This window comes from Petromyzon marinus, chromosome 42 (genome assembly GCF_048934315.1).
Source record: "Petromyzon marinus isolate PM22_M1 ecotype Great Lakes invasive population chromosome 42, UKy_Petmar_22M1.pri1.0, whole genome shotgun sequence".
Taxonomy (NCBI): Eukaryota; Metazoa; Chordata; class Hyperoartia; order Petromyzontiformes; family Petromyzontidae; genus Petromyzon; species Petromyzon marinus.
In genome coordinates this window covers 6,217,032-6,244,935 of record NC_133708.1, presented here as the reverse complement: position 1 = coordinate 6,244,935, position 27,904 = coordinate 6,217,032, and the positions used below count along the sequence as shown (strand labels likewise).

Sequence of the window (27,904 nt, the reverse complement as noted above, 5' to 3'; positions counted from 1 at the left end):
GCGATCGTTTCCTTTCTACGTGGCTTTACCGAAAGAACCAAAGAGAAACATCAACTACTGAAACCGTGGAAGTCTGCATTTACGTTTGCATAGAATCTATAGTATCTATACTATAGATAAACACAACGGTAGAGGCAGGAGAGAGCGGAGCTGCTCCAAACCTCAGCGGCGCCCAGCTCTGGTGCCGAACGGAGAGAACTGGGGGACTCTGCTCGGCGTCGGGGTCTCAGACTGTAGCTAATCCTACCCCTCAACCACGGAAAACAAGACACACCACGCATGCATTATTCACTAAACACGTGGCAGAGAGAAACGGTTCATTTTTTCGTGAATACCGCTCTGAATAGAACCGAAATTGCGCATTGCAATCACAGCGGTTTGGTGCCGATTTATTATCATCAAATAAAACGTCATCATTCTACAATTATATTTAAAACACAAGTTATTGCCACCACGCAAAGTTAAATTCACCAACTGTATGCATTGGCCAATTTTCAGGAGTCTGAAAACACAGAAAATATCAGCATTGGCGAATTCCAGTGTCGTCGCTTACCTTGCTTTTTCAAGAGAGGGCCTCCACAACATTAAACGCCACACTCCTCCGTGCAACTTGCACACTTTGGTTGTGATGGTGAATTGCTCCTCGTGCTTAGGTACTCGCGAGATGGGGGTGATGCCGAGGTGCGTGCAGAACTCAACATGCTAAATGTGTACCTAGAATGAAGTGTTGCAGTTGTGTTTCAGAACTAAAGAAACTATAAATCCAGTACAATGCATCCGATACCAATCCTGGGCCTTCCCTAGATCGACTCGGCGTCAAAATACCTGTGCGATGTGTAAACACTCGTCACTTTGTTTTTATTTAAAGCTTTCGTGACTGCAGGTATTCATAGTTTTGGTTCTTTCAGTAAAGTCGCGTAGAAGGGAAACAATAAAATAATAAAAAATATAAAACAATTAAATTATCACGACGTTTCGACTGCAACACAAGCAATCATCCACAGCAAATTTTCTTGCTGTGGTTTTCACACCTGTTGATGATTGCTTGTGTTGCAGTCGAAACGTCGTGAGAATTTTATTGTTTCCCTTATTGTTTCCCTTCTACGTGACTTTACCGAAAGAACCAATAACATAAAGAAACTATGTTTATTTCACTTGAGCATTAGATACATATTCTTAGTTCTTTCGGTAAAATATGAATTACTGCAGTCACGAAAGCTTTAAATCATTAGAGACCTCCCAAAACTCAATTAACATTAGTAGCAGTAGTTTTAACTATTTACCAATTAAAGGCTAGCCGAGTTTGTACGACTCGTTCAGAAGGGTCCTGTTTGGAATGTTTACCCAGTTTGAGATTTATATTCAGGAGGAAATGATTCCCGAAAAATAACCAGACATAAGAGCAAGTGACCACTTTATGGGAAGGCAGCCTTGCACCTTCTACAGGTACCACCCTGTTTGTTCAGAGTTGCTGAAATTGAAAGTGTCATCAATGAGAAGCATGGTAAATAAAAACACATTCACAACTCCCCAAAGCACATCTATACTCAAGTGAAAAAGAGTTTAGTTCCTGCAAAACATACCAACATTGAATTACGCACAAACACGTTTTAAGTATTTTCAATTGAATAAAAACAATGTAAGAGTTCGTTTCTAATTTAACTTTATTCAGCATTTCTGCGATGTCTGAATTTAAGAGCAGATGTGAGTAGCCTGGAGTCTCGTGCCGAGGTCTCGCTAGACCCTTGGACGGGGGAGGGGGTTATCCGGCCCAGTGAGCTCCGGTCGGCCTTTTGGGTTCATGGCCTTTAGCTGGAGCAGCTATGTTGCAAGCAACGACGTTTACATAAAATAGCGATCGTTAACGTAGGCAGCTATGCAACAACTGGAAATCGCAACACCGCGGACAATAATCCTGCTGTTTCGCTTAGCTTCAACACAAACGCCGAGTAAAGGTTTAAGGTCCGGAGATGCCATTGCATTTAATATAATATATAAATGCAAATCCGGGTCCTTATGTGAACTCGTTGGGACCCAAAAATGCCCGAGCCAACCTCTTTACACCGCTGCTGCTGAGAGAAAAGACAAAGCTGAGCATGTGTAGTCGTTTAAAATTGAAGTGAACAAGCATGACATCAAAACCGATATTGTCCAATTTCGCTGCGTGACGCTACAATAGCTGTGTACCGATATAACATGCATCCTCAATCGTCAGTCTCAGATCTATGCCACTCTGGTACTGCGACTGAAAACAGGCCCTCTGCACAACCTGTAGGGGTCTCTGGTTGAAAGCTGAATTGCCACAATATAAAGGATTGTGGCAATGGAAACCACGCTCTCCAGCCATCGGGAGAAGGGAAAACTACTCCTTTGGTTCTTTCAGGTAAAGTCATGTAGAAATAAATATTTAATTTATTTTCTTTCTACGTGACTTTGCCGAAAAAACCAAAGAGTAATTGCTGCAGTCACGAAAGCTTCGAATCAAGTTAGAAGGGAAAACTGTTAAGGCCGAGGCAAAAATGTCAAACCTTGCATGGGAAGCGGGGAAGGGTTTTCTCAAAGTGAGCAAGATATCGGGTGGAGCAAAAGCAACACGCTTGAGGCCAATTCCTTCGAAGATATCGAAGTTCACTGCAATCACACTTCAGCAGGATACTTTTGTTTTCCCACAATTGAATACTAATTTTATCAATGAGCAGAATGTTGAATTCACCAGCCAAAGTAATGAGTGCCGAGGTCATCTTCCGCTCAGGACAGAAGCACCTCCAACATAACGCGCCGTGTGGTGCCGGCGATGCCCGAGCCTCTTCAGCTCCTTGGCCGGCGTGCTCCCTCTTCACCGCTCGCCGCCCTCGCTGGGTTAACCAGGTCCAGGTCCGGCAAAGCCAAGAGGTAAAAACCATAGGATCAACCCAAACAACGAGTACCCTTTAATTTGTTTAAACATCATTGCAATATCCTTGCTAAGGTGACAAAATGAAACCGATTTATACGGAAAAATATTTCTACTTTAAACTTTGGCCACCAGCTTTGATGCGCGGAAGCCTCCCTTGTTACTTTTCTAGGCCAATGACGAGGCATACTACTATCCAACCATTTACTGCACCTCGTGATATCAGTGTAGTGGAGATGCTTGCCGACTCAAGTTACATAATGATAATGGTAGTGAGTTTTAATTAATATTGGATAAATAGTAACACGGATGAGTCTCTAGAAATATTCTTTGTGGGTGTGGATAAGACTTCATACTACAAGCTATGAGGACACATTCTTGTGCAGCTGTAGTGAGCAATAACAGCAACGTTTGTAAATTGGTCGACAATTATTTTGCCAATTAATAACCCCCTCACTCCCCCCTTCATTCACTTCGATCAACTCCTGCCACGACTTCCAGCCCACAGCTCGCTCAGCGCAGGGTTTCGCTCTTCTCGGAGCAAGTTTCTCAGCGCCGTGGCTCTCATCGATTGTTTAATGGCCCAAGTGACATAGATGACCGAGCTGTCTGCACAAGTGCCACACCTGCCGATTGCCCATTTGGATGACCGACAGCAATCTCTCCATCTTTACCATGAACACACCCGAGTGCATGGCTGGCGACAGTAATTTGACAGCAATGTTTCGGCTTAAAACAGGGGGATGTGATATAGACTTGATGAGATGTCTGGTAGTGGCATTGTTTAATTGTGCAAGACAAACCACATTGGAAGGGTAGAGCTCTCAGCCTTAGTGTTTGCAGATGAGTGTTTGAGGTAGCAGCAATGTCAACGTCAATGTATGGCCTTTGAAAGCCAACCATAAAATAACCTTCTGGCCTTTTAATACACGCGCATGCAGATGCCGCCAAGAATGTGTCAGAAGAATAGGGTAAGAAACTTTGAAATTTGGATTAAAACAAGGGAACGGTGTGTGGTAGATGTAACGAAGATGGGTAGGAAGCGTGCGCGGAGGGTGGAGAAGGGCCGGCCACCGAGACAGGCATCGTTATGGCACCCAGAGGGTCGGTGACCTTGATGGTCAGACGTAAACTCGACAGCAACTGTAGTAATCAGCGGAAGCAATTGCGATGTATGGTGATATTAGTGGCACCGGTCGCAATGACTTCTTGACCTTGAATAATTGGAATTCTTAACTCGAAAAAACATTGCCAAGTCTTCTAGATTACCATTCAGAAGGGTTTTGGGATTTTTGACAAATTCCTCGATAACACTGTATGCGTGTGAAAACTGTACCCAGAGAAAATACACATGGGAAGAACGCTCAAACCATTTTCTGAACTGCCCCTTAAGAGAAATTGCCTTCAAGCCGATGAAGTGGGGGTTGTTTTTTGCACATCATCACGAGTTCACCCGTGTAATGCACCAACCTGACTACTTTGTAACTGGATTAGACGTGCATCATCGCTCCGGCACTCCGTGTCAAACGTGGTTGAAACTGCTCATAAATTGTATTTTTTTTGTTAGTGGTGCGATGTCGTAATTTAATTTCTATGAGATGCCAACCAATTGCAACCCAAGGTGCAAATATACATTCTAAATTAAATACCAAAACACGGGATGGACGTTGCAATATGTAGGAAGGCTTTATGTGGGCAGCTCAGAGTTGCTTGTGGTTCATCGTTCCGGCCCGGTCACAGCACAGCCATGCAGGACAGCCATGCATGGTAAATTTAAACATCTGAGAAGGGAATCCTACAGCAGCGTAACCCAGTGTAATGTCTACATTGTGTCACTAATATTATCCCAATTGCGCTGTTGGAGTCCTATGTCGAATGAACGTGATTTAAGAACTGCCTCCATCAGCACAGCCTCGTGTCAGGCCAAGGAATGCCCACGGAGAATGACAACACCAAGCCACTGTGGAGTGACCTGGATAAGCCTTGCTCGTCACGAGGTCATGCGTGGTGAAAAATACCAACTGTAGCACGTTTCATGTTCGTTGCAGAGGTTCATGGTTCAGATCCAGTAACAGTCCTGATTATTCCGGCGGTTGTAATGACCGTCAAAATACTACGGACCGTCTGCTTCACAGTGGACGTCAGAGTCCACATTTGTCAAATTTAAACATTACCCACAAATTACTCAATTGGAACTATACATATCAATCAGTATCCCCTACTGGCCGACTAATGCCCCGGGTCATTCTTGTAAATGAGACTCATGCTGGCCTCTTGAAATCTTACCTGCTTAAACAAAATAAACTTGAAACTAAGAGAACACACCTTCATGTTCTGTAATACGTGGTCAAATAACCGACATTTATCAATTTCACGCATCAAGTGTTGGCCTGGACTGAGTGAACTAAAAAATTAATCGGTGAAAAGTTGTGCCGTCATTGGCGATCTAAGATTATCCGACTCATGTCAATGTCCACACTCGAGGCAGCTCAGCCACTGTGAACACAGTAGGAGACACTCACGTCCCGAGTTATAACCCAGGATCCTGACTGTGACGCCTCGTTAATCTGATACAATAATTGAGCCCACAACTCACCCAACCACTTCCCCCAGCTACTTTAAAATTAAATTTAATTTCAACATATTAGTAAGTAACAACCAATGTTGAGTGACTGGCCATGCTTGAGAGTAGACGCAACACCAATGATGGCGTTCTCTACTGCAGGCTCGCCAAGGCCAGGCTTCGTGCAAGGGGGCACCATGCCCAGACGTGCTTCTGCAGGTTTCCACTCACGACGTTCACGAAACACTGTGCAAGATGCATAGATTGTTATATCTGCAGATAGGATTATTGAAAAATAGTCAAGGCTTTAGAATGCAACTATGAGACTTATGACAGACATAGAAGCTGAGGTTGCATGTGGAACTTTCTACAGGCGACAAGAGGGCAATTACTGCTCCAAGTGTCACCCGCATAGTAACCGGCGACTCGGAGTCTAATCACCTTCAGACTGAAGATCCAAGGGACGCATGGCAGGGTGAGAGGGCAATGTGTCGTCACTGTCAGAGACGGAGAGTCGATTGTGGACATTCTAACGGAGTTGATGTGCACGAGCCCCAATTTAGCTCCCCCTAAACGGGGTTACACCAACCTATCGATTTGTTGGCCAAAGATAGCCGGCGTTTTGCAACGTAAAACAGTGATGCGACCTCGTAGAGTGCCTAGTGAGCGTGCTGGGCATGCATCGCCCGTTGTCGGCCTGTGAACGCTGTGCATGCACCACGCGCCACGCCTCAGCCCTTACGCGGGCTGCCAGGCCTTGGCCAGCGCTACGCCGCCTGCAGCCACTGTCTCACGTCATCAGTATTTTACAAACGGTAAACTTGCCGCTGAATAAAACTTCAAGCAAACCCGTATGCCCAGCCGTTTCCTACAAATAAAAACAATTCGTGTCAGCTATCTTACATCGAAGTCAAGTGAATTCAAAATATCTGAAAAAGTTACGCGCCAGGCTACACGACACGCTTATCCCCCGGCTCCAGCATGAGCTACCGTTAAACGTAACGGTCTACAACCACTTCTGCATTCGTCTCAATCAAAGTAGGGTCACTTTAAAATTTACATTTATAGGAACAACCCAAAAACGTGTACATTGTTTTGTTTAAATGCGTGATTTGGCAGCCAAAATAGGATTTTAACACGTAAACATTACATTTTATTCCTCAACTGAAATGCCAGCTGCCAGGGCCCTTTTCGAGCGGATGTGCTGAGTGTGCAGCCGAACTTTAACAGAGGTCATGTCCGCGGTGTCCAAATGTCACGAACACTGGGCAAGAGATTGCTTCAGCAGCCAGGTTGGAATCTGGGTTTGGACATGGCGTCCACACCTTGACATCTCAAGACGCAGAACTTAGGTGGCAGTCCCCCTACTGGCTCCGCCGTGACCCCACGCGCCAGCGCCACCGCAGCTGTAATTTTCTGCACACTGTCGACGTCAAAGTAGGGCAGCCCTTTCGCTGACTTTGCTCCAGAAGAGGGCACAAGTGAACCATGAGAATTGTGGTCTTAGATTTGAAGGTCCCTTATTGTGCAAGTTTACAATGCACTCGTGGAATGAGGGGTGCATTTGTACACATTTCAAATGTTTATGATGAGATTTTCAATGAGGTTACGCCCCTGCTTCATATAAATCAGGTCTATGCTCAGGTGATAACTTCCTTCTCCCTCGGGAATTCCAGTCGTCAAAGTGCTGCAGCCGAACTTGTGGTGACTTTACCCCACGACTGGACGTCCTGCTGGACAAAGAGCTTCATAGCTCATCTGATTCCTCCCATCTAAATAAAGATTCAGATTTTTTTTTTATCCCTCACCCCTCGGATTTCCACTTAACAAAGTATACCTCCTCGGTAGCGATTCATTGCACTCGTGTCAGGTGACCGATGACGCACGCCTTAGTTGCATCCGCAGTTTGTTGCACACTGGTGTTTGGGTTGCTCCTGCAAGTGAAGTGTGAATGATTTATAGGCCTGCGTAGTGTTTCCCCGGGAGGTCGCCACGGAGGACCGTGGTGGCGCCAATCCAACGGCGTCTCGATGCCTCTCTGCGAAAGAACGTACGACGCCGGCAAAGCAGGTAGGCGCAACCCAGCAATACCGTGGACGCGAGTGTAAGATGACGGACCTTGCGTTGAACCACCGCCTCCCTTGTCATGCCGGTCCGACAGTGCCTCAAGCGCGAGCATGAGGGGGCACCGTCTGAACCCGTGCTCTCCGGGCTCCCGCGGTGCCCCGGCTTTTACAAAACGCGCAGCGCGCACCGTCCTGCTGGGGACGTCTTCACGGAAGACGGCGGGGCGGAGGGCCGGGGGTCGTTGGCGGCCGCGTCAGTAGGTGAGGGGGTTCATGATGAAGAGGCGCTCCTCCTCCTTCTTGATCCAGCGAAGCAGCTTGGTGATGGCGTTGATGGCCGCCGCCTTGGTGACCAGTGGGCTGAAGCAGGTGTACAGTTCGAAACCGCTCGTCACCTGCGCGGCACACACGCGGGCATCGAGAGCACCGCTGTAACTATCACGCTGTTCTGAGCTTTTATCACCAGGAAGGTGCTTTTAAAAAGTACGTTACGCACACACACACACACACTTCACAGCAGTTGTACGTTGATGACGTTCATCTGAACCGTGACTAACGTGATGGTCCGTACACTTCCTACATTGACCGTATTGTAATAAACGTGAGGGAGATCGATCCTCTGTGGCAATGAATAGGCAGTCGGCCAGTCATTTGAAGAAGTCTCCTCAATGGTCCTCCCCACGTTACCTGCAGCTCACTCTATTGAGAGTGCTCTACTTATCAGTCTTCGAGCACGCATATTTGTCCGTCTGTTTATTTTATTGCTCAGAATCCTTTTTCTCAATGCACAATGTTTATGGTTGAGTGAACCCCCAATCCTCTGGATGCATTCCACAAAGTGCATTCTACAATATGCATTCCACAATGCGTGTGTCATGACGATGTCTTGTGTTGTCGCCGAGGCCCGCTGGAACCTAGCGGTGGCGTGGAACCGCACCGGGACCTCTGCGGCGCTGGTTCGGTGCTCGGACATCAATCGTGAGCCCTGCATTTACACTGCGAGATAATTACATGCGAGAACAAAACGTATGAATGAGAGATTTATGGAGAGTGTATAATGTTTGTGCCCATGACCAAATCACCTGGAATGCACCCAATCTCATCAGATCTAAGAAGATAAGCTGGTTTGAGCCTGGAGAGTGCCCGGATCAATCGCTGTGCGCTGGTGGGCGGAGAGCGGCGTGGCAAAATCCGCTGTTGTACTTTCCATCTATGGTCCGTCGTCTACGCCACCCGCCATCACCAACCAGCAGAGCGAGATTGTGTTACATGACCTCCAAGACCCTTGCCGCGTGTGGCGGCCCTCGTCAAGCGTCGGAGTGACCCACGAGTGGCCGGGCGGCAGCGCGAGGCCACGGAGGAGGCCCCCACGTGTGCCTGCGTTGGCGCTCACCCAGGCGAGCAGCGTCTCCTGCTGGCGCACGTGGTAGATGAGCTTCAGCGGCCGGGACGCGTTGTGCACGCGCCCGTGCAGCTGCTGGTAGAGGTCAAAGAGTCGCTGCCTCGACTCCGCCGAGCAGTACGGGGCCTCCAGCTCGGGGCTGAGACACGCACGGATACACACACGCACGCAAAGGTCCCCCGTAAAACCCTTAACAGACTGTTGGGGCAAGTGCTGTTAGTTAGGCCAATATTATAATTTAATTATGAATCATATCGGCTACGAAAGCCAACGCGTTGGGCGTGGACCGTCTCGAATGCATTCAGTCGCTGTGCGAACCGCCGCTGCGTTTACTGCCCAGGCACTGCGACCCCCTGCCCACCCGCTCCCACCTGGTGAACTGCGAGGTGCTGCGGCACTTGTACATGAAGTGGCGCAGGTCCGGGATGCCGGTCTGCGCCACGCTGTACGAGTCGCTGCCTAGCGCCGCCAGCACTCCGCTCAGCGCGTCCTGCCGCCGCATACGCTCCAGCGCGCGGCGCCGGCAGTCGGAGGCGGTGAAGAAGGCCTCGCGGTCGGCGCACAGCAGCAGCAGGCACAGGTTGCAGGCGTCGTCCAGGTAAGAGACGTGCGCGTAGAAGAAGCCCGAGGGGTTGAATTGTGGCAGGCAGATGGGCAGCCACACCTCGCCCTCGCTGAAGGAGGTTCGCGATGCGCTCACCAGGTTCAGCAGCAGGTGCAGGTCGGCCGGGTGCAGCGATTGCTCCTTCAGGCGCACCATGCTCACCTGCGCAAGAGACAAAGATCCCCCCCGCCGTGTAGCCTTTGAAAGACCGTTGGGGCAAGCGCTGTTAGTGAGCGCCTATTAAGGTCGGCAAGGCGCACAAGCGGAGGCGTGGCAAGCAGTACGCCTCACCCTCTGTCTCTTAAGTAGTCATGTTTAGTACAAACCATATCAGGTATTAATTTAAGTCAACCTAAGGAAGGCCCAGGACCAGTTCAGATATCACTCACAGGGCCGTAGCACATTGCGATAACCGCTGCGCCACCACTCTCATACACACGTGCACATGTACGCTTGCAGCCAAACACACAAGCACAGGGCAGTGAAGAAGCCTCCGGCTTGGTGATGCCAGGGCTGTCTTCTAAAGCTTTGTGGTGGGACTGGTGGACCTGCAGGCTTCATCAAGAGCGTGGCATGCACAACGTGAGGATACGAGGGGGCCAGGAGGCAACAGCATCGTAAGTAGGTTATTGATCATTCGATGAGGAATATTAGTCCACACGCAAATACTAGGGACACATTCGGCTCGAGATCCATGCTGAACTCCGAAGTGACTGGTACCCACTAGGTGGTTCTTGGCCAGGATGACGGAGAACACCAAGTCCTTGTCCTTGGCCTGCTGCAGGCTCTGGCTGACGGAGTCACGCAGGGAGCCGGGAAGCGGCAGGCAACGCACGGCCGACAGCAAGAAGCAGGGGTCGGTCTCCATGAGGTCCAGCAGGCTGTCGAGGAAGCGCTCCGTGCCGGCCAGCAGGCGGCGCAGGTCGTAGCTCTGCTTAGTCTGGAAGACGCGGTTGAGTTGCGTAGCCGTAAGCACGCTCAGGATCTGGCTGTAGACATACTGCAGCTCCTGCGCCAGCTGCTGCTCCGACTGGCGGCTGCGCGACACGGCCACCAGCACCAGCGGGCCCCGCTGCAGGAACACGACGACGTGCGTGCCTGCGTGCCGGGAAACGGCGAGGATATGGACATGAATACCAACATTGACGCCACAACTGCGCAAAAAGACAACAACACTATTCTATACTTGTGCATGGCAGTATGTTCAGGAGCTAGATGCCAATGTTGAGGCGTACTTGTCATGAGAGGGCATCAGTAGTTTTGCTGTTCCTCCTCCTTCGTTGAGGGAGTGCAGACTCCAGTGGTTTAGTTTAACATGTGTGCTTTCGCGGTCAACATTACAGTGGTTGACGATATTAGGGTTAGGATTAGGCATCTATGTGGCCATCCTCATCCCCTACTTTAAAATCTGTGCAGGATTCTCCTGAAATCGTCACGACTCTCATGGCCCATCCCGACAGATCCGGTACAGATCGCATGCCAGCACATGAACGTGTGTCGCGGGGTGGGCGTCGTCACCGGTGTGTATGGAGCGGATGGCGTTGCGGCTGGCCTGCACGAAGGAGACGAGCGCGAGCATGACGCCCATGATGGAGGAGAGCGCCTCCTCGCTGCCGTGCCGCGAGTAGATGGGCTTTCCCGCCTCGCTAAGCACGAAGATGTGCTTGCGGTGCTGCCTCCACTCGGCACTCGTCACGTCCTCGCCGTCCCGCACCGCCGCCGCCTCCTCTTCCGCCGCCGCCGCTGCCGAGTCCGGCTCGGCGCCATTGGCCGCGCCGCGCTCCGACGAGGCGTCCGACTCCGACAGGAAGTCGGCGTCGTGGGGGCTCATCACGATGCCCGCGTCCTCCTCGTCATCGTCGTCGTCACCGGCGGCGGCATCGCCCGCCTCGGGCCTGCGGAAACGAGAGCGTTCGTGTGGTCCAACTGGTCCGCTTCGACCGGCCTGCGTGCACGCAGACACAGCTACGCCAAACAGGGCACAGCCAGGACAAAATGAACTGGTGTTTCACCAGTTCATCCTGAGATGCAAAGGGGAACGATCAAATGTCTACCGTTTCACTGCCTCTGTCCCTTGAGTTATAGTGGCCACTGGCGTTCCTCTTCTGGTCGGTAGCCAGGTGGTTCTTATACGACAGCACTGACACAACAACACTGGATTTCAGCCACCCGTGATTAAACTAATGAGTAGGTTTTCAAGTGTAGCAAGTTGATGGTCTCAACCCAGGCAACAATAGATGCGAAATCATTTAATTAATTTCGGTTTTTCATTCTAAATTTGCTATGTTACGGATCTGAGAATTGAAAATATTGGTTTGACTGTTTTAGGACAAAAATATCTCGCTTAGCAGAGTGCAGGAAAATGAACCGCTTTGGAGTGCGGAATAATAGGGTAATTCCAAGGGATCAGACAATAATTTATAGAAAACATGTGTCTGGGGGCCATCCTCAAACAAACGGGAGATTTCCCTAGGAATTCTTCACGTCGTGGTATGATGCCCACAACGCAAGTGGGGAGTATCACTGTAGAAACACAGAAAAAAAGTTTCAAATCTCATTTGCATGAGACGTGTGAGCATCGAGACCGGATTACAAACACACGGCAAGTGGCTGTGCACCACGTGGAGAGTGGGAGAAAGGAGTCCGTGAGCGCCGGCGTCCCTCACCGCGCCACCGTGCCGTCTGTGTGGTCGCTGAGAGGCGCCATCGGCCGCACCGCGACAGACGCCGCGTCGCGTGGTTGCCGGGCACTGCCGTCACCGGCGGCGGTCGCTCCGGGCTGCGCGTCCCCGGGATCGTCGCAACCCAGCAGATCGGCGTACGTCTTGACGGTGAGGAACATGGAGCTCCGCTCGTGATGCATGGCGCCTGACGGGAAGTGGGAATGACGCGCCAAGTGAGACGCACGACACACAACCGCACACCCTGACGGCTCACCATCTCACCCTAGCGGCTCACTACAACACCCTGACAGCTCACTACAACACCCTAACAAGTCACTGCAACACCCTTACAGCTCAATATCACAACCTAGCGACTCACTACAACACCCTGACAGCTCACTACAACACCCTGACAAGTTACTAAAACACTCTGATGGCTCACTACAACAACCTTACGGCTCACTACAGCTCCATGACAGCTTACTACAACACCCTTACAAGCTCAATATCACACCCTAGCGACTCACTACAACACCCTGATGGCTCACTATAACACCCTGACGGCTCACTACAACACCCTGACAACTTACTAAAACACTCTTAAAGCTCACTACGACACCCTGACAACTCACTACGACACCCTGACGGGTCACTACAACACCCTTCCAGCTCACTATCACACCCAAGCAGCTTACTACCACACCCTGACAGCTCACCATCACTCTTACAGCCGACTATATCAAACTCTGATGGCTCACTGTCACACTTTTAAGGCACACTACCACACACCCCGACGGCTTGCTGTCACATCCTGATGGCTCGCTACAACATCCACATGGTCGTGTGGCATGGGCCGGTAGCCAGGGGCCTGGGAAGCAGTGAGATGCCCTCCGCCCACGGTGCGTGGGGAGCGTAGGTTCCCGACACTACAGCTGCATGTGCTCCTCCTCTGACACACTGCATCACGCGTCGCTACACTGAAAACACGATCACGAAGACTCAGGCACCAGTGTCACGCAGGATGGCAGTGCCACCCAACTGAAGGGTTGTTTTAGTGAATAATCTGAAAGGGTACCCTTGGATATTACAGTTACACAAGGACACGTAATACCTGACCGATTTAGAGCCTCACCGAACCTCAGGGATTTTATATGGGATGGTCCTGCTACCACAAAACGACTTGCTGTACTGCCTCGCACAAGCACCAATGACCGGGGCTCCTGCTACAGCAGAAATTATTCAGGACTCCTATGCCACTCCGCCGGCATTGACGCTATTGAGTCGGGTCACAGGTCTCTTTTAGAATGCAAAGCGCATTCGTCATAAAATATGGGTATCTCAAGATAACGTGCAGAGAAGATGGACATCTAATGGGAGTTGGTGGCAGCAGAATGAACATGAGCATACAAAGCAGAAGAGATGGTAAAGGGATTGTGGGGTCAAGAAAAGTAAAATTTAGAGGCAAAAAAGAAACTGAACAAGGGGAGGAGGCAGCCATGCAAACAGCCAGAGTCAGGATAATCTAGAAACGGGCGATACCAGAAGAGAAGCAGCGACCTCCGACTGAATTAAGATTACGGGGGCTGTTAATAGGGGTCCTTTGCTTGTGAGTGTGGGGAGCGCAGGCAATGGCGCGTCGTCGCTGTGGTTGGCCGGGAGCACAGCAGAGCGGCGTGCCCTCGCTTGCCCCACTCACCCGGAGCGGGGCTCTCCGAGCGGCTGGGGCTTCCGTCTGCGGGGCCCGGAGGGGCCAGGCTGCCGGGGGGACCCTCGGCGCAGCTGGGCGGCACCGCGAGGACCCCCATGTCCTCCGCCTCCTCCGCCTCCTCCCGCCCGTCCTGAGCAGTGCAGTGTGACCGGTGCACGGCTCCCTCAGAGGTCACAGGCAGCGAGGTCGGAGATCGTGAGTGCGGCGCACTGCTCGCTACCGCGTCACCCCCCGGGGGGTCAACATCTCCCCACTGTACAACGCCAGGAGAGAGCACGATTGTGTACACATTACACACGAGTCAAGCACACCTGCACACATTACACACGTGCCAGGCAGTCGGTGATTTTGCCCTTTCCCTGTTAAATTTACAGGTCCGGCCACTCCACGAGCAATGCCTCACCTCCCCTAAAGGGTAGGAGATTTCAAGGTAAACTGCCACATTATGTCCTCAAAGTGTATTTGTGTAGCACCCGACAGCCTCCACGCTCACACCGAGCTATGTAACGTGCGCGCCATCAGCTGACAGAAGCACACACGGAAGGGCAGATGGACGCACGGCACCGAGCGTTGTGCTCACCTTCTCGCCAAAACCTGGGACCTCCTCGAGATGGGCGTCATCGCCCCTCGCACACCTGGGCGCCACGCAGTTGGGCACAGGGGGACTCGTGAGCGCAACGCAGATGCAGGGCACGGGGGCCTCGCCGGGGACGTGCCCATTGCCCTGTGGCAGAGTCGCCATCGCTGCGGGCAGCACGTCTGCACGAGGACATGCAGGACACGTGTGTCAAATCGCAAATCGCCATGCTGCGCTGATGGTTCTCACAGCAGTACAGTTTGCAGTTGCATATTTAGATCTCTTCTACTGCCAAGCAAACACCGAAATGTATCATACATGTCTCACTGTTCTCTAATGCCATCTCCCAACAACGTGGGGCAAAGTGGAGCCCAGTTTGTGGTGGGCGGTGATGAAGAGCCAGCTCTGCATTTTACGGGCAGTGCCAGATGAAGACTAATTGCTCTCTCTATTGTATGGCATTTGAAAAGCAACTGCCAAAATATTATAGCCGAGTGTTGAATCTGGTAATCTATGCGATCGCACTTCATGAGAGCTTCAACGAATGAACGAGGTGCCCTGTTGTGAATCTGGTTAAGTGCAATCTGCTCATCACATAAACCAGCACTGCTCATTACATGTGTAGAGGTGTTAACTACGCGCTGTTGCGTAACCCGCGTTGCCACCAGGGCGGTGCAGCATTACCCCTGGGTACAACGGTTGGGGTCAGTCGAGGTGAAACGGATCGTGGCCAGGGTTTGGTGCGAACCAATCAGACGGTTCCACGTGGGAATGTATGATTGGTTCTACCTGGCCACGAAGGGGTATAAGACGGGTGACCCAACGGACCTCGAGGAGTTCTCTCCCTGCACGAAGACAGAAGACTGGGCTGAAGCCTAGCTAGGACCCTGGACCAGCCTTTCAGCCCTTCTAAGGGCTAAGGCTCGGCATACCCAGTGGTCAGGACCCACCGGGCCAGCGGTGGGTCAGATAGCCTCCCCTAGGTCCTAGCCGGAGGACTAGGATAGCGGTAGACGTGTGAGTCCCGCCAAGTCCGGAGGTTGTACCTCCTTAGGTATCAAGGAGGTTAGCGGTAGACGTGTGAGTCCCGCCAGGTCCGGAGGCTGTACCTCCCTAGGGTATCGGGTGAGGGGACCGAATATCCCTCTGTGTGTGTTAAGCGTTGTATAAGGAAATAATACAATAAACAGTGTGCCTCCATAAGAAGTCTGCTCGTCCTTACAACACTACAACTGGTGTCAGAAGTGGTTGGAAATGGAAACCAGAAGTTCAGCCCACGCGCGGAGCCAGAACGAAGATAACGCTGTCTCACCTGCATGCACCGCCAGCTCCGCTGAAAACGCTGCCGCGTTGACGGCCGCCCAACCACCGGTTGAGCAGCCGGTTGCTCCCCCTGCCATGGGGGACGGACTCAGGGCAGCACACGGCCGTCTCGCTCAACTCCTACACGCCGCGGCCTCCATTCTCGAAGAGATCAACTTGGAGGTTGCGGGCAGGCCGAGTCAACCGCCGGCAGACGTTCCCGCCATCGGCCAGGGCAGACATTTTGATTTTCCCGCCGGGGAACCACGTGATTCCGCCGGAAGCGGAAGCCAGGGGCATCCTGGGAACGCGGGGGGCCCATCACAACCCGCAACGTCATCAGCACGCGACGCTGCGAATTCAAGTTTCTCAGCGGACGCCGCGTCATCACTGTACAGACACGGTACAGTAGACTCTATCGGCCGGGAAATCGCCGATCTCCGGCTCGAGACGGTACAAGCTGAGGGGGAGACGACGTCCGCCCTCCAACAACGCCTGCCCATCTTCCGAGAATTCACATCTGAAGGGGGCAATTGGGCGGCGTTCCAGCGTCGCTTCCTGAGCCACCAAGAGATGGTGGGCTGGTCGGACGCACAGGCGCTCCGAGCACTACCGGCCACTTTGGATGACGATGCTCTCGCCTCGCTCCTCACCATCCCCAGGCAACAAAGGGCGACTCTTCAATCGGCCCTTCGACGGATGTCCGACGTGTACGGGCCTCCATCTGACGTCCGCAGCCGATTTTACGACAGGCGACGCCGCCCTAAAGAGTCTCCGTTGGCATTCCGGACTGCTCTACTGGCGATGGCAAAAGCGGGTTACCCTCGCATGGACGACGAGGCCATCGATGCCATCGTTCTCCAGAAGATGCTGGAGCTGGCGCGCGAGCTGCGCATCGTCATCCAAGCGGTGGATGACGACGGTATGTGCTCGCTACGAGCCGCTCGGTGCATCCACGCACATCTGCTGCTCCACACGGAATCGACCATCGCTGCCTCGGCTTCGACGTCGGAGCCTTCCAGCAGGGATGCCGAGTTCTCCCCCGACCGGGCCTTCGTGGCGACCAGGTCAACGGGCCGGCGACCGTCCGACCACGCTGGTCGCCGCAACGACCAGCAGCGGGGACGGCCTGCTCCACGCGGCGACGTGACGTGCTTCAACTGTGGCCGACGAGGCCACATCTCCTCTGACTGCCGTGCGCCTCGACGACGCCCCTCCGCATCCCGGGGCCAGGACTACAGGACGTCCACGGCATCGCGGCAAAACCAGGCAAGTCGCGACGCCTCTCACGCTCGGCCCTCATTCACACCATACACACTGCAATGCACCATAAGAAGGGCTCGCGATTCGGCGTGTGATGGGGGGTATTCTGGCGTTTGTTCGCGGCCACTCGGACCTGGGCAGTGGTCTGAGTTGGCCCATAGGGTAGTCGCGGCGACGGCAGGTTCGTCCGTGGTTGTCGGATCAATCGAGGGTGTGGAATTTCGCGTGTTGGTCGATACTGGTGCGTCGGCTACGATCATTTCCGATCTGATTTACAATATACTGCCCGTACGATGCCGCCCCTTGGAACGGGTTTCTATCCCGTGTTTCGCCGCTAATGGCAGTTCACTTGGCATTATTGGGCAAATTCGGGCGCAAATTTCGATTGGAGACATTAAATTGGCAGGGCCTATTTTGGTCTCTTCTTCCCTCGCCGTGCCGTGTTTGTTAGGCACTGATTTTCTCGCGAAAATGCCTATTAAGATCCTTGTAGATCAAGGCTGCATCGAACTCCCGTCGGGTCGACGGATGGCGTTCTTGCCCACACCCTCACATCCGCGCATGGCTAGTGCCTCGGTGCAGGCGTTTGTTGCGAGCACAGTCCGCATTCCACCAGGGACACAAATGCTCGTGCCCTTGCAACTTAAAAAACCGCTAGCCCCGGGGGCCTCGGCACATGGCATTTTGCTGGGGCCTTCAAACGCAGCTGCTAAGGGGTTAGATTTGGTGGCTGCACAGACCCTCGTAGCAGCCGACAGGGAGCCGTTCTTGCAGGTTTTGAATGTCGGATTGTCCACAACCGTCATTCCGCAAGGAACTGTGCTCGCTCACGCGACCCCGGTGCCGTTGGGGACCGGAGTCGCGGGACACGTGCGTGACACGCCGCAGGTCCCACCTCCTTCCGAATTGGATGAGAGATGGTTGGACGCGCTCTGCACAGACACGGGTGATCTGTCTCATTCGCAGCGAATTAAATTGCGCGCTCTTCTGCGAGAATTTTCCGATGTCTTTAGTAAATCTAAATTTGATATTGGCTGCACCAAGCTGCTGCGTCACCACATTGATACTGGTGACGCTGCCCCGATTCGACAAAACCCGTTTCGGCTTAGCCCGGCGGAGAAACAGCATGTTAAATCGGCTGTGGATGACATGCTGAAGGCCGATATAATTTCTCCCTCCACTAGTCCCTGGGGTGCTCCAATAGTGCTGGTCAAAAAGCACGATGGCAGTCTCCGTTTTTGCGTTGATTTTCGGCGCCTAAATAAAATCTCGGTAGCGGACGCCTACCCTCTCCCTCGTATGGACGAGTCATTGGATGCCCTGGCAGGGGCGCACTATTTCTCCACCTTGGACCTTCTGTCGGGGTTTTGGCAACTCCCCCTCGACGAATCGTCAAAACCTAAGACTGCTTTTCGGACACCACAGGGCCTTTTCGAGTTTAATAGATTGCCCATGGGTCTCCACTCGGCCCCAGCGACGTTCCAGAGGCTCTTGGAGCTGGTCCTCGCTGGGCTCCAGTGGGACTCATGTCTCATTTATCTTGACGTCATCGTCTTTAGCCGCACGTTCGGCGAACACATCGAACGGTTGCGTGCTGTCTTCTTGAAAATGCGGGCCGCTAACTTGAAATTCAAGCCGCAGAAGTGTCACCTTCTGCGCGAGTCTGTGCGCTATCTGGGCCACATAGTTAGCCGCTCGGGCATTTCTACCGACCCTGAAAAAACCAAATGTGTTCAACATTGGCCGACCCCTACATCTGCGGGCGATGTTCGTAGTTTTATTGGTTTTGCGTCGTACTACCGCCGGTTTGTTGCTGGGTTCGCGACGATTGCCAAGCCGCTCCACGCCCTTACGTCAAAAGGGGTGGCGTTTCATTGGGGGGACGCAGAACAGGCTGCGTTCGACTCCTTGCGAAACGCGCTCGTGACGGCACCGTCCCTTGCGTACCCCGATTTTTCCGTGCCATTCGTGTTGGACACCGACGCTAGCAATACGGGGATTGGGGCTGTTCTGTCACAAAAAGTTGATGGCATTGAAAGGGTTGTTGCCTATGGTAGCAGAGTCTTGTCTCTTGCTGAACAAAGATACTGTGTGACCAGACGTGAGCTGCTGGCCATTGTTTTTTTTATTCAGCAATACAGGCCGTACCTGTATGGTCAGCATTTTACCGTGCGATCTGATCATTCGGCTTTACAGTACGCTCTGCGGGTTGACCAACCGTCCGGGCAGCTTTCTCGGTGGCTCGAAGTCCTTCAGGACTACGATTTCAATGTCACTTACCGTAGGGGTGCACAACACACGAATGCCGATGCGTTGTCTCGCCTTCCGCCGGCTCAAAAATGTGCGTGTTTTTTGGGCTCGGGCCGTTGTAAGCCACCACTGCCTGCGCAGGTCGCGCCTCTCACAACGGTGTCAGCCGCACTTCCCGCCGCCTCAGCGCCGATGTTGGATCATGCAGATCCAATGGCCAGTGACGATTTGCTGGGGCTAACTTTGGCCGAATGGGGTCGGCACCAGGGCGAGGACATGTCATTATTGAGGTTGCGTCGCCACGCGAATAATGCGGTTCCAAGACAGGGCAAATTTAATTCATTTGTCATGAAGCGTGGCTTGTTGATGCATTGGGATGCTGACTCGTGTCAACATAAAATCGTCGTGCCATCCGCCTTGCGATGCAAGGCCGTATGGGCGGCGCATGAGCGTTTATTGCACCTGGGTGTTCATAAGACCATTGGGTTGTTGCGGTTGCAATTTTTCTGGCCGGGCATGCTGCGCGACGTCACTGACATTTTGCTGGGATGCACCCATTGTGCGCAATGTAAACCGCCGGCTAAACCGGCATGTCCACCCCTGCAACCCATTTCGGTCTCTCGTATAATGAGTTGGTGGCTCTCGATATTTTGGGCCCTTTTCCTACTACACCACGGGGTAATAAGTACCTTCTGGTTGGGGTAGAGTATTTTACACGGTGGCCTATGGCCTGGGCCCTCCCCAACCAGTCGGCGGCGGCCGTTGTGGACGCCTTTGTTCAAGGCTACGTCCTGGACAAGGGCGCACCAGAACGGTTGCTGACCGATCAGGGAAGAAATTTTTCAGGAGCCTTGCTGACTGATGTGTGCCGCCTGTTGGGCACTAAGAAAGTGCGCACTTCGCCCTACCATCCCCAGACCGACGGCATGGTGGAGCGCCTTCATAGAACTCTCACCGCTATGTTATGCCATCAGGTCGATGAATCCCACCTCGATTGGGACTTGCAGGTTCCGGGGGTCCTCGCCGCATACCGTATGGCACCTCACGCGGCGACGGGATTTTCCCCGTTCTTTCTAATGTACGGCAGGGATGCCTTTCCTCCTGCCGACGTTCGGCTGGAAATCGAACAGCCACCGCAAAAGTCAAAGCTCGTTGACCACTTGCGATTCAACCTCCGTAAGTTGGCCGAGGCACGGGAGGCCGCCATTGAAAATTCGGCTTCCCGCCAAAGGGCGAATTTGCAACTGCGGGACCCTCGGTCGTACACGCATCGGTGGGCACCGGGAGACAGGGCATGGCTCCACTGCCCCCAGGTGCCGGTGTCCACGTCGGCCAAACTCCTCAGACCATGGCGAGGCCCGGTTGAGGTAGTGGAAGTCCTGCGTCCCCAATGTGTTAAAATTAGCTGGGGACGGCGTCGCTGGTGCGTTCACCCCTCTCGGTTAAAACCCTTCGTCACGCCACGCGTCCCTCCACAACACACACGACATGGGGGCCGAGTGTGCGACGCGTCCGACGAGCCGGATGTTGCCCCGTTGGTGCCTAACCCGCAGCGCAGGCGTGTCATTCCTCCTGCAGATGACGCGGGAGTGACGGCTCCATGCAGGCCACGTTCGGCCTCAATGGACCGTGGAGCAGCAGGTGTCCCCGTGGAGATGCATAAAGGCCCACCGGATGCTCTGGCTCATCCTCCTCCTTCCCTTGTGCCGCCAACAAAGCCTGCCATCCCCTACGATGGTCCCGCGAAACGCACGCGCGCAAAATCTCGCCGGTTGTTATAATGTTTTTTGGCATGTCTAGTGCCTTGTACATACGTTATGTTGTTAAGGGGGGTATTTATAGGGGTTTAATTGTTCTTGTTGTTCGTGAGGCACACTCACAATTCTTCTACCATTGGTAATTTCGGAGTTTCCCATTGTTGCAGCCGGGACGGCTGGAGCTTCCGAAGGAGGGGGTGATGTAGAGGTGTTAACTACGCGCTGTTGCGTAACCCGCGTTGCCACCAGGGCGGTGCAGCATTACCCCTGGGTACAACGGTTGGGGTCAGTCGAGGTGAAACGGATCGTGGCCAGGGTTTGGTGCGAACCAATCAGACGGTTCCACGTGGGAATGTATGATTGGTTCTACCTGGCCACGAAGGGGTATAAGACGGGTGACCCAACGGACCTCGAGGAGTTCTCTCCCTGCACGAAGACAGAAGACTGGGCTGAAGCCTAGCTAGGACCCTGGACCAGCCTTTCAGCCCTTCTAAGGGCTAAGGCTCGGCATACCCAGTGGTCAGGACCCACCGGGCCAGCGGTGGGTCAGATAGCCTCCCCTAGGTCCTAGCCGGAGGACTAGGATAGCGGTAGACGTGTGAGTCCCGCCAAGTCCGGAGGTTGTACCTCCTTAGGTATCAAGGAGGTTAGCGGTAGACGTGTGAGTCCCGCCAGGTCCGGAGGCTGTACCTCCCTAGGGTATCGGGTGAGGGGACCGAATATCCCTCTGTGTGTGTTAAGCGTTGTATAAGGAAATAATACAATAAACAGAGTGTGCCTCCATAAGAAGTCTGCTCGTCCTTACAACACTACACATGCTTACATAAAGAGGAACAAACGCTGTACATCAAGCAGCTCCCGATGCCACCGCATGGTTTATCAGATTCAACACGCGGGTATGTTTTGTCAGTTTATTTTTAAATTCCATATGATAGAGAGTTTAGTCTGCATCTGGCACCGCTCATAAAATGCGGAGCTGGCTCTTCACCACCACCCACTACAAACTGTGCCCCGCTTTGCCCCACGTTGTTGGGAGATGGCATTACAGAACGGTGAGACATTTACGACACATGTAGGTGTTTGCTTGGCAGTGCAAGAGATCTCAATATAACAGCTGCAGGCACTCAGAATGAACTCGTCCAGTAGCAAGGGGGTGGTGGTGCCATGGTAACACTCGTTCCTGAAAGAAATACGTTTCCTGGGTTCGATTCCTGATTTGAGCATCTTTCTGCATGGGGTTTGTACATTCCCTCTCCCCCTATTCTGCACTAGTTTTCCTCAGGTTCTCTGGTTTCCTCCCATAGCTAAAAAAAACCCCCATACATTGTAACTGCCGTTGGCCAAACATCCCAATGCTGAAAAATGACCTGGAAATTACTGCACGCCGAAGCCGGCTCATTGCTGCCCTGGGTCTTCGATTAGTTTGCCGGCTAAAGACGGCCGGGTAGGCACTGAGGGACTCATGGTTGTGATCATTGTGACCAGCGTCACGTGGAGCGTTGGTTGAATTGGACGCCCGTGGCACTGCTTCCTTTGGCGCGACCCGCGCCTCCTCCCCAGCCACCACGTGCCGAGCTGCCATAACAGGCTCTGGTGGTGAACTCAACACAGAAGGTTTAATTGTTCAAAATCTCACCAAACCCGCAACGGCATTCCTCCATGTAAATGTGTAATGGGCGTTTCTGGAACAAAATAGAATGTTTTATAATAAAGAAATCCACAGTTGGTCGTGGGGGTTGTTTAATCAAACATCACCACACTGGTCATTGCTGGCCCTCACCCTTATCACTGCCATTGCGTCTGATCCCAGGGCCTGCCCAGGGATCAGATCCTGGGGACCCCAGGATCTGCCGCTGGTACATCACAAAATAGTGTAAAGGGGAATCTCCTGGGTTTTCCACCATCTATCCAGTGTCATCATCATACCCAATGGCCAGTGCCCATGACAGATGCATCCTACTTATTTCAATCTTTAGCATCTCTCACGGAGAGACCTGTACAACTGCTCACATTGCCCCACCTTGCCAATAGTCTGTGCCAATGACACCGAGACTCTGCTAGTCCTTGCCACTTACAGCAGGGTGGCGGCATGGGTGGTTGGTGGTCGGTGAGAGTGGGTGGTGCTGATTGAGTGGGATGCCTGGACAGCAGATTAGGGCAGTCATGTAGTCCTCTCTTGTTGCTGGACTCTAATTTGTCTTATTATTTTTTTACGTTTGGTTTGTGCAGGAAAGCCTCGCTGAGTCTCAACTCTTTTTCAGGAGGGTCCTGCCAAGTTTTAGCAGTAGGGGGACGATGGTGCTGCTGTGTGTCATCCCAACAGAGTAATTTGCAGCTGATTTTTCGGCATTGGGATGTGTTGCCAATACCAGTTACGCTGTATGGTTTTTGCTATAGGAGGAAAGCAGAGAAGCTGGAGGAAAACCATGCAGAACAGGGGAAAAGAACAGACTCCACAAAGAAAGGCACCTGAGTCAGGAATCGAACCCAGGTACTTTATGCTGTGAGGCATGAGAGTCACCTCTGCACTATCACCTTAATGCTGAGGGTTTTGGCAGTGACTGATGTGACCTGGTTTGCGTGGGTCACCCTCTAGCCTTGTGTCTATAATGTCCCTCACTGTCGTAATCTGTTGTCTTTTCCCCTCTCGAATAATAACAATAATTCGTATTATGTGGAACCTTAATACTGGAAGGATACTACACACTGTACAGGAACAATTATCTACAGCAAATAACACAGAGGACACATCAAATATCATGAAAACTTGCCACACAGTGTCTGAACACAACGGCAATTGCATACAACTAAATTGAGTTAAACCTGGACACAATATTAAAATCATAACGCTCTCCTTTGCTCTTTTGCTCAAGTGATTCCTGTGACTTGTGTTTTTGTAAGCGTCAGTGGCAGTTAAGCACTTAATAAACACAGATCCTTTTACCCTGAGTGTGTATAAGAGGCCTGTTGCAAGGACTTCAACTGTTGTGCCAAGGTAATCTTCCAAAGCTGTTTTCTGACACGAGGTGACACTCACCACTTGCTGAGGGTTCAGGACACGAGGAGACACTCACCACTCACTGTGAAGGTTCAGGACACTAGGTGACACTCACCACTCACTGTGAGGGTTCAGGACACGAGGTGACACCACTTACTGTGAGGGTTCAGGGCACGAGGTGACACCACTCACTGTGAGGGTTCAGGACACGAGGTGACACTCACCACTCACTGTGAGGGTTCAGGACACGAGGTGACACTCACCACTCACTGTGAGGGTTCAGGGCACGAGGTGACACTCACCACTCACTGTGAGGGTTCAGGGCACGAGGTGACACCACTCACTGTGAGGGTTCAGGGCACGAGGTGACACTCACCACTCGCTGTGAGGGTTCATGACACCAGGTGGCACTCACCACTCACTGTGAGGGTTCAGGACACCAGGTGACACTCACCACTCACTGTGAGGGTTCAACTAAACTATTCTAAACTAAACTATTTTAAACTAAACTATTACATGTACCAGGTAAAGCCCACTGAGCCATTAACTTTATCAGAAGCGACCTGGTCACAAATGATAGCTCAACAAATGGCTTATCACATGTAGGAATGTATAGTCGCAGCCAAATGATCCAAACACATGTCTCTAAAAGTGGAGCGAAAAAAAAACGGAGAACCTGAAGAAAAATCCACGCGACCACGGGGAGAACATGCAAATTCCAAATATACAGGCTTCAGGGTTGTGATTAAACCCACTTCCTCCTGCATACCAGGTAAGGGAGAAAACATCTCAGCACCATGTTGCCCCACGATGTAACACTGCGGCATTTGCTGCGAGAGTTCAGGACACGATGTAACACTACACGACTCACTGCGAAGAGTTTAGGGTGGAAAGTAGTCTCGTGACTTAATGCCCATAACATAATTGCAACTCAATGCAAAGGAAAAAGCCAAAATACGCATTTACAACAGCACTTGAAAAACAAAATCAACTACACTAGCAACAGCGATTTTTATTTAGAGACATTTACTCAGGAAAGCTTTATTGAGTCTCAGGGTTACTGAAAATTTTAATGAAATCAGTTTCCTGCATAGTACATTTTGTAAATGTAAGAAAAAACTTTGAGTGGCCAGAGTAAACCCAAACCTCCATTACTATGAGGTTTGAACTTTTAATCGATGTATGAATATTAATGTTAAAACTAATAATGCGTTGATGTTTTCCCATTCACATCTGTTGTATGGGGGGAGCAGCCGCGCAGCGGTTAGCGCAATGCTCTGTGAAACTGTATACCTGAGTTTGATTCCCGGCCATGGCTTACATCATTGCCAAGTGGAGTCTGAAATGTTTGTGGGGTTTCCTGTTAACCAACCTGCAAACAAACCCCATAGCCAACATGCAATGGGAAGGTCTTCGTTCAGCAGTTGACTGACGAACAGCTAATTATAATTGTATACATTAAATGTTGTATATAATGTGTTTATGTGACCCTTGGAGGGACCAGTGGTAGCTGCTTTCACGATGTAAAAAGATAATGGATTATTGAATCAGACCACAACTCTGCATTGTGACAATTCATCGAATCGCTGGGAATGATGAGTATTCACACTGCTTTGCAATCTGCAGGCAGCCTGCTGAGGCCTCCTTGTTTCTCTGCCTCCTGCAGACCCTGCCCAAAGGATTAGCAAGGTTGGCTATGTACGGTACGACAGAAGATAAAAATCATACTGCAGCTCTCACCGATGCTCGAACCATCATTCAATCAATGAATTACTTAATGGTTTGCGGCCTTATTGCCAATCCCAGCCTCAAAACCCCACACCCATTCCACACCTCCCATCCTAACCTCCGAGACATGGAAGGACAGGAGGTGCAGCGCGGACCCTTCACCTTAGGGGTAACGTCACCTGGTCTCAGCGCAGGGCCTCCCCGACTCACTCCGTCCTCTCGGCTCCACGCCGCCCGTGGCTTCGCGAGATCGGCAGTGGCCTCAGTGGAGATGCCGCTCTGCGAGCCCAGAGACCGTGGCTCCACTGTGAGGTACGGCCATGTGGGTACGGCCTTGGCTCCGGTGCAGTCGACGCAGCTGGATGTGTGGAGGTGCCCGAGTCGGGGCCGAGGCTGGGCTCTGTGCCACCTAAGTTGCACTCGTCCGCCTCCCCTCCTCTCTCCCCTCTGGGATAGCGCTATTCAAGTGCCATAGCTGAATGAACAACTTAAACCGGCAGCGATCGCTCTGTAAAACACAAACAGAGTGAACACTCAGTTTAACACGTAGGCTTTCGCGACCAATATTATTCATAATAAACGTTTTTGGGTTAGATCGCGTTATCGCGACACATTTATAAACAACGCGATCTAACCCAAAAAACGTTTATTATGAAAGAGTGAACACTGTAATTGACAGCAGCAAGTACATCCCAAGCGCAGTAGCTGTAGGTGTTGGAGGAACAGCGACCTAACCCAAAAAACGTTATCATGAAGGGTGGCGTTTGCCTGCAGACTGCTCTACATGATATAATCACAACTGTCTGGACCACAGGATGGGTTCCGTCGGATTTGAAGGATGATCTGGTGGTCCTCCTGTTTATGAAGGGGAGCCATACTAATTGTAATAACAATCAGGGCATCTCCCTCCTCGGTGTGCTGGGCAAGGATTATTCAAAATTGCTTTGCCAGGCACACTGATGAGAGGCTTGCGGAGACCCAATGTGGTTTCATGTCGGGGTTGTCCTGCACAGACGCCAAATTCTCTGTCCGTCTGCTACAACAGAGGTGTAGATAAATTCATCGGGACATAAATCTCTGTTTTGTTGATCTGGTCACGATGGTGGGCAGGCCAGGGAAAAGCTGTGTGGGCGGGAGTCAAAGCCATTCCCTGTTCACCTTTGGGTGTGACAGGGATGTCCTCTGGCTCCTACACTATTTAACATCTTTTTCAACCACGTAATTTGGGAAACCTTCCATGGCTGTACCAGAGGAATTTATATCTGGTACGGGTACAATGGGAGAGTGATCAATGCCCAGGTGCGATCAAGGAATGACTCCCTATTGCTAAAACCATGTTATGTATGCTGATTTGGTGATTGCTGCTCACTGAGAAGGAGTTAGAGGCTTTCCTGCTGAACCGAAGAGGTGGGGTATTACCATCATCACCATCAAAATCAACCACCTCCCTGGGTATGTTGTGCCATCAAACTCTCCACCACCTTAACTCCCCATGAGAAAAGGGGCAGTTGTGGAGAAAGTGGACAAGTTTTCATACCTGTGTAGTGTGCTTATTACCAGCTCCGGTTTGACAGCAAAGGTCTCACTCCAAATCAGTCGAGTGGCATTATCTTTTTATCAGCTGCCTAACACATCGTGTGGAAGCTTCTTGGTCTGTCGCTCCAGACGAAGCTTCCAATCTTCTCGGCCACAGTTATGCCTTCCCTTATCCATGTTTGCGAAATGTGTACCCCTCTGAAGAAACACCTGCACCCGCTATAAACATTCATTCTGGCCTGCCTACGATCAATTCTGGGTTTAACCCAGCTGGATTGTGTGAGCTCACAAACCCTTGAAAGATCTGGACACATTCCAATTGGTAAGTTCCTCCGGCAGGCAAGGCTACATTAGCAGAGTCATGTAGCCCGTACGCCCAGCCACCGCTTGCCCAAGCAGCTTCTGTTTGGCTGGATAGAGGTGCGTGTCGTGATGGGTACCAGTGTTCACCAAGCTAAATTGCACTCATTATACACAGAGTGCTTGCCACAAATGAACCACAATACCTTGATGATCTCAAGGAACATAAACTATCACATGAACTCTGGTCATCCACGCAGCGAATTTTGCCTAGCCATCGAAAGACGCGCGCTT

The 27,904-nt window shown here is 51.7% G+C and overlaps 1 protein-coding gene across 4 annotated transcripts in view; it reads right to left on the bottom strand.

Annotated features, from left to right (window-relative positions):
- Positions 1-373: 373 nt before the first annotated feature.
- The window catches only part of MON1A (MON1 vesicular trafficking associated A), a 32,018-nt gene continuing 4,487 nt past the window's right edge, over positions 374-27,904 (bottom strand). For 2 of the 4 annotated variants that reach the window (XM_076073465.1, XM_032969541.2), the window contains exons 2-10: positions 25,954-26,282; positions 14,480-14,658; positions 13,888-14,152; positions 12,195-12,396; positions 11,047-11,423; positions 10,253-10,626; positions 9,296-9,690; positions 8,916-9,063; positions 374-7,917 (exon numbers count right to left, since the gene is read on the bottom strand). In XM_076073465.1, coding sequence (XP_075929580.1) covers positions 7,777-7,917; positions 8,916-9,063; positions 9,296-9,690; positions 10,253-10,626; positions 11,047-11,423; positions 12,195-12,396; positions 13,888-14,152; positions 14,480-14,641 — 2,064 coding nt within the window. In that variant the 5' untranslated portion in view covers positions 14,642-14,658; positions 25,954-26,282 and the 3' untranslated portion in view covers positions 374-7,776. Of the gene's footprint in view, positions 7,918-8,915; positions 9,064-9,295; positions 9,691-10,252; positions 10,627-11,046; positions 11,424-12,194; positions 12,397-13,887; positions 14,153-14,479; positions 14,659-24,722; positions 24,808-25,936; positions 26,283-27,904 lie in introns of all 4 variants that reach the window. The other 2 variants (XM_032969542.2, XM_032969540.2) reach the window with 2 other exon arrangements.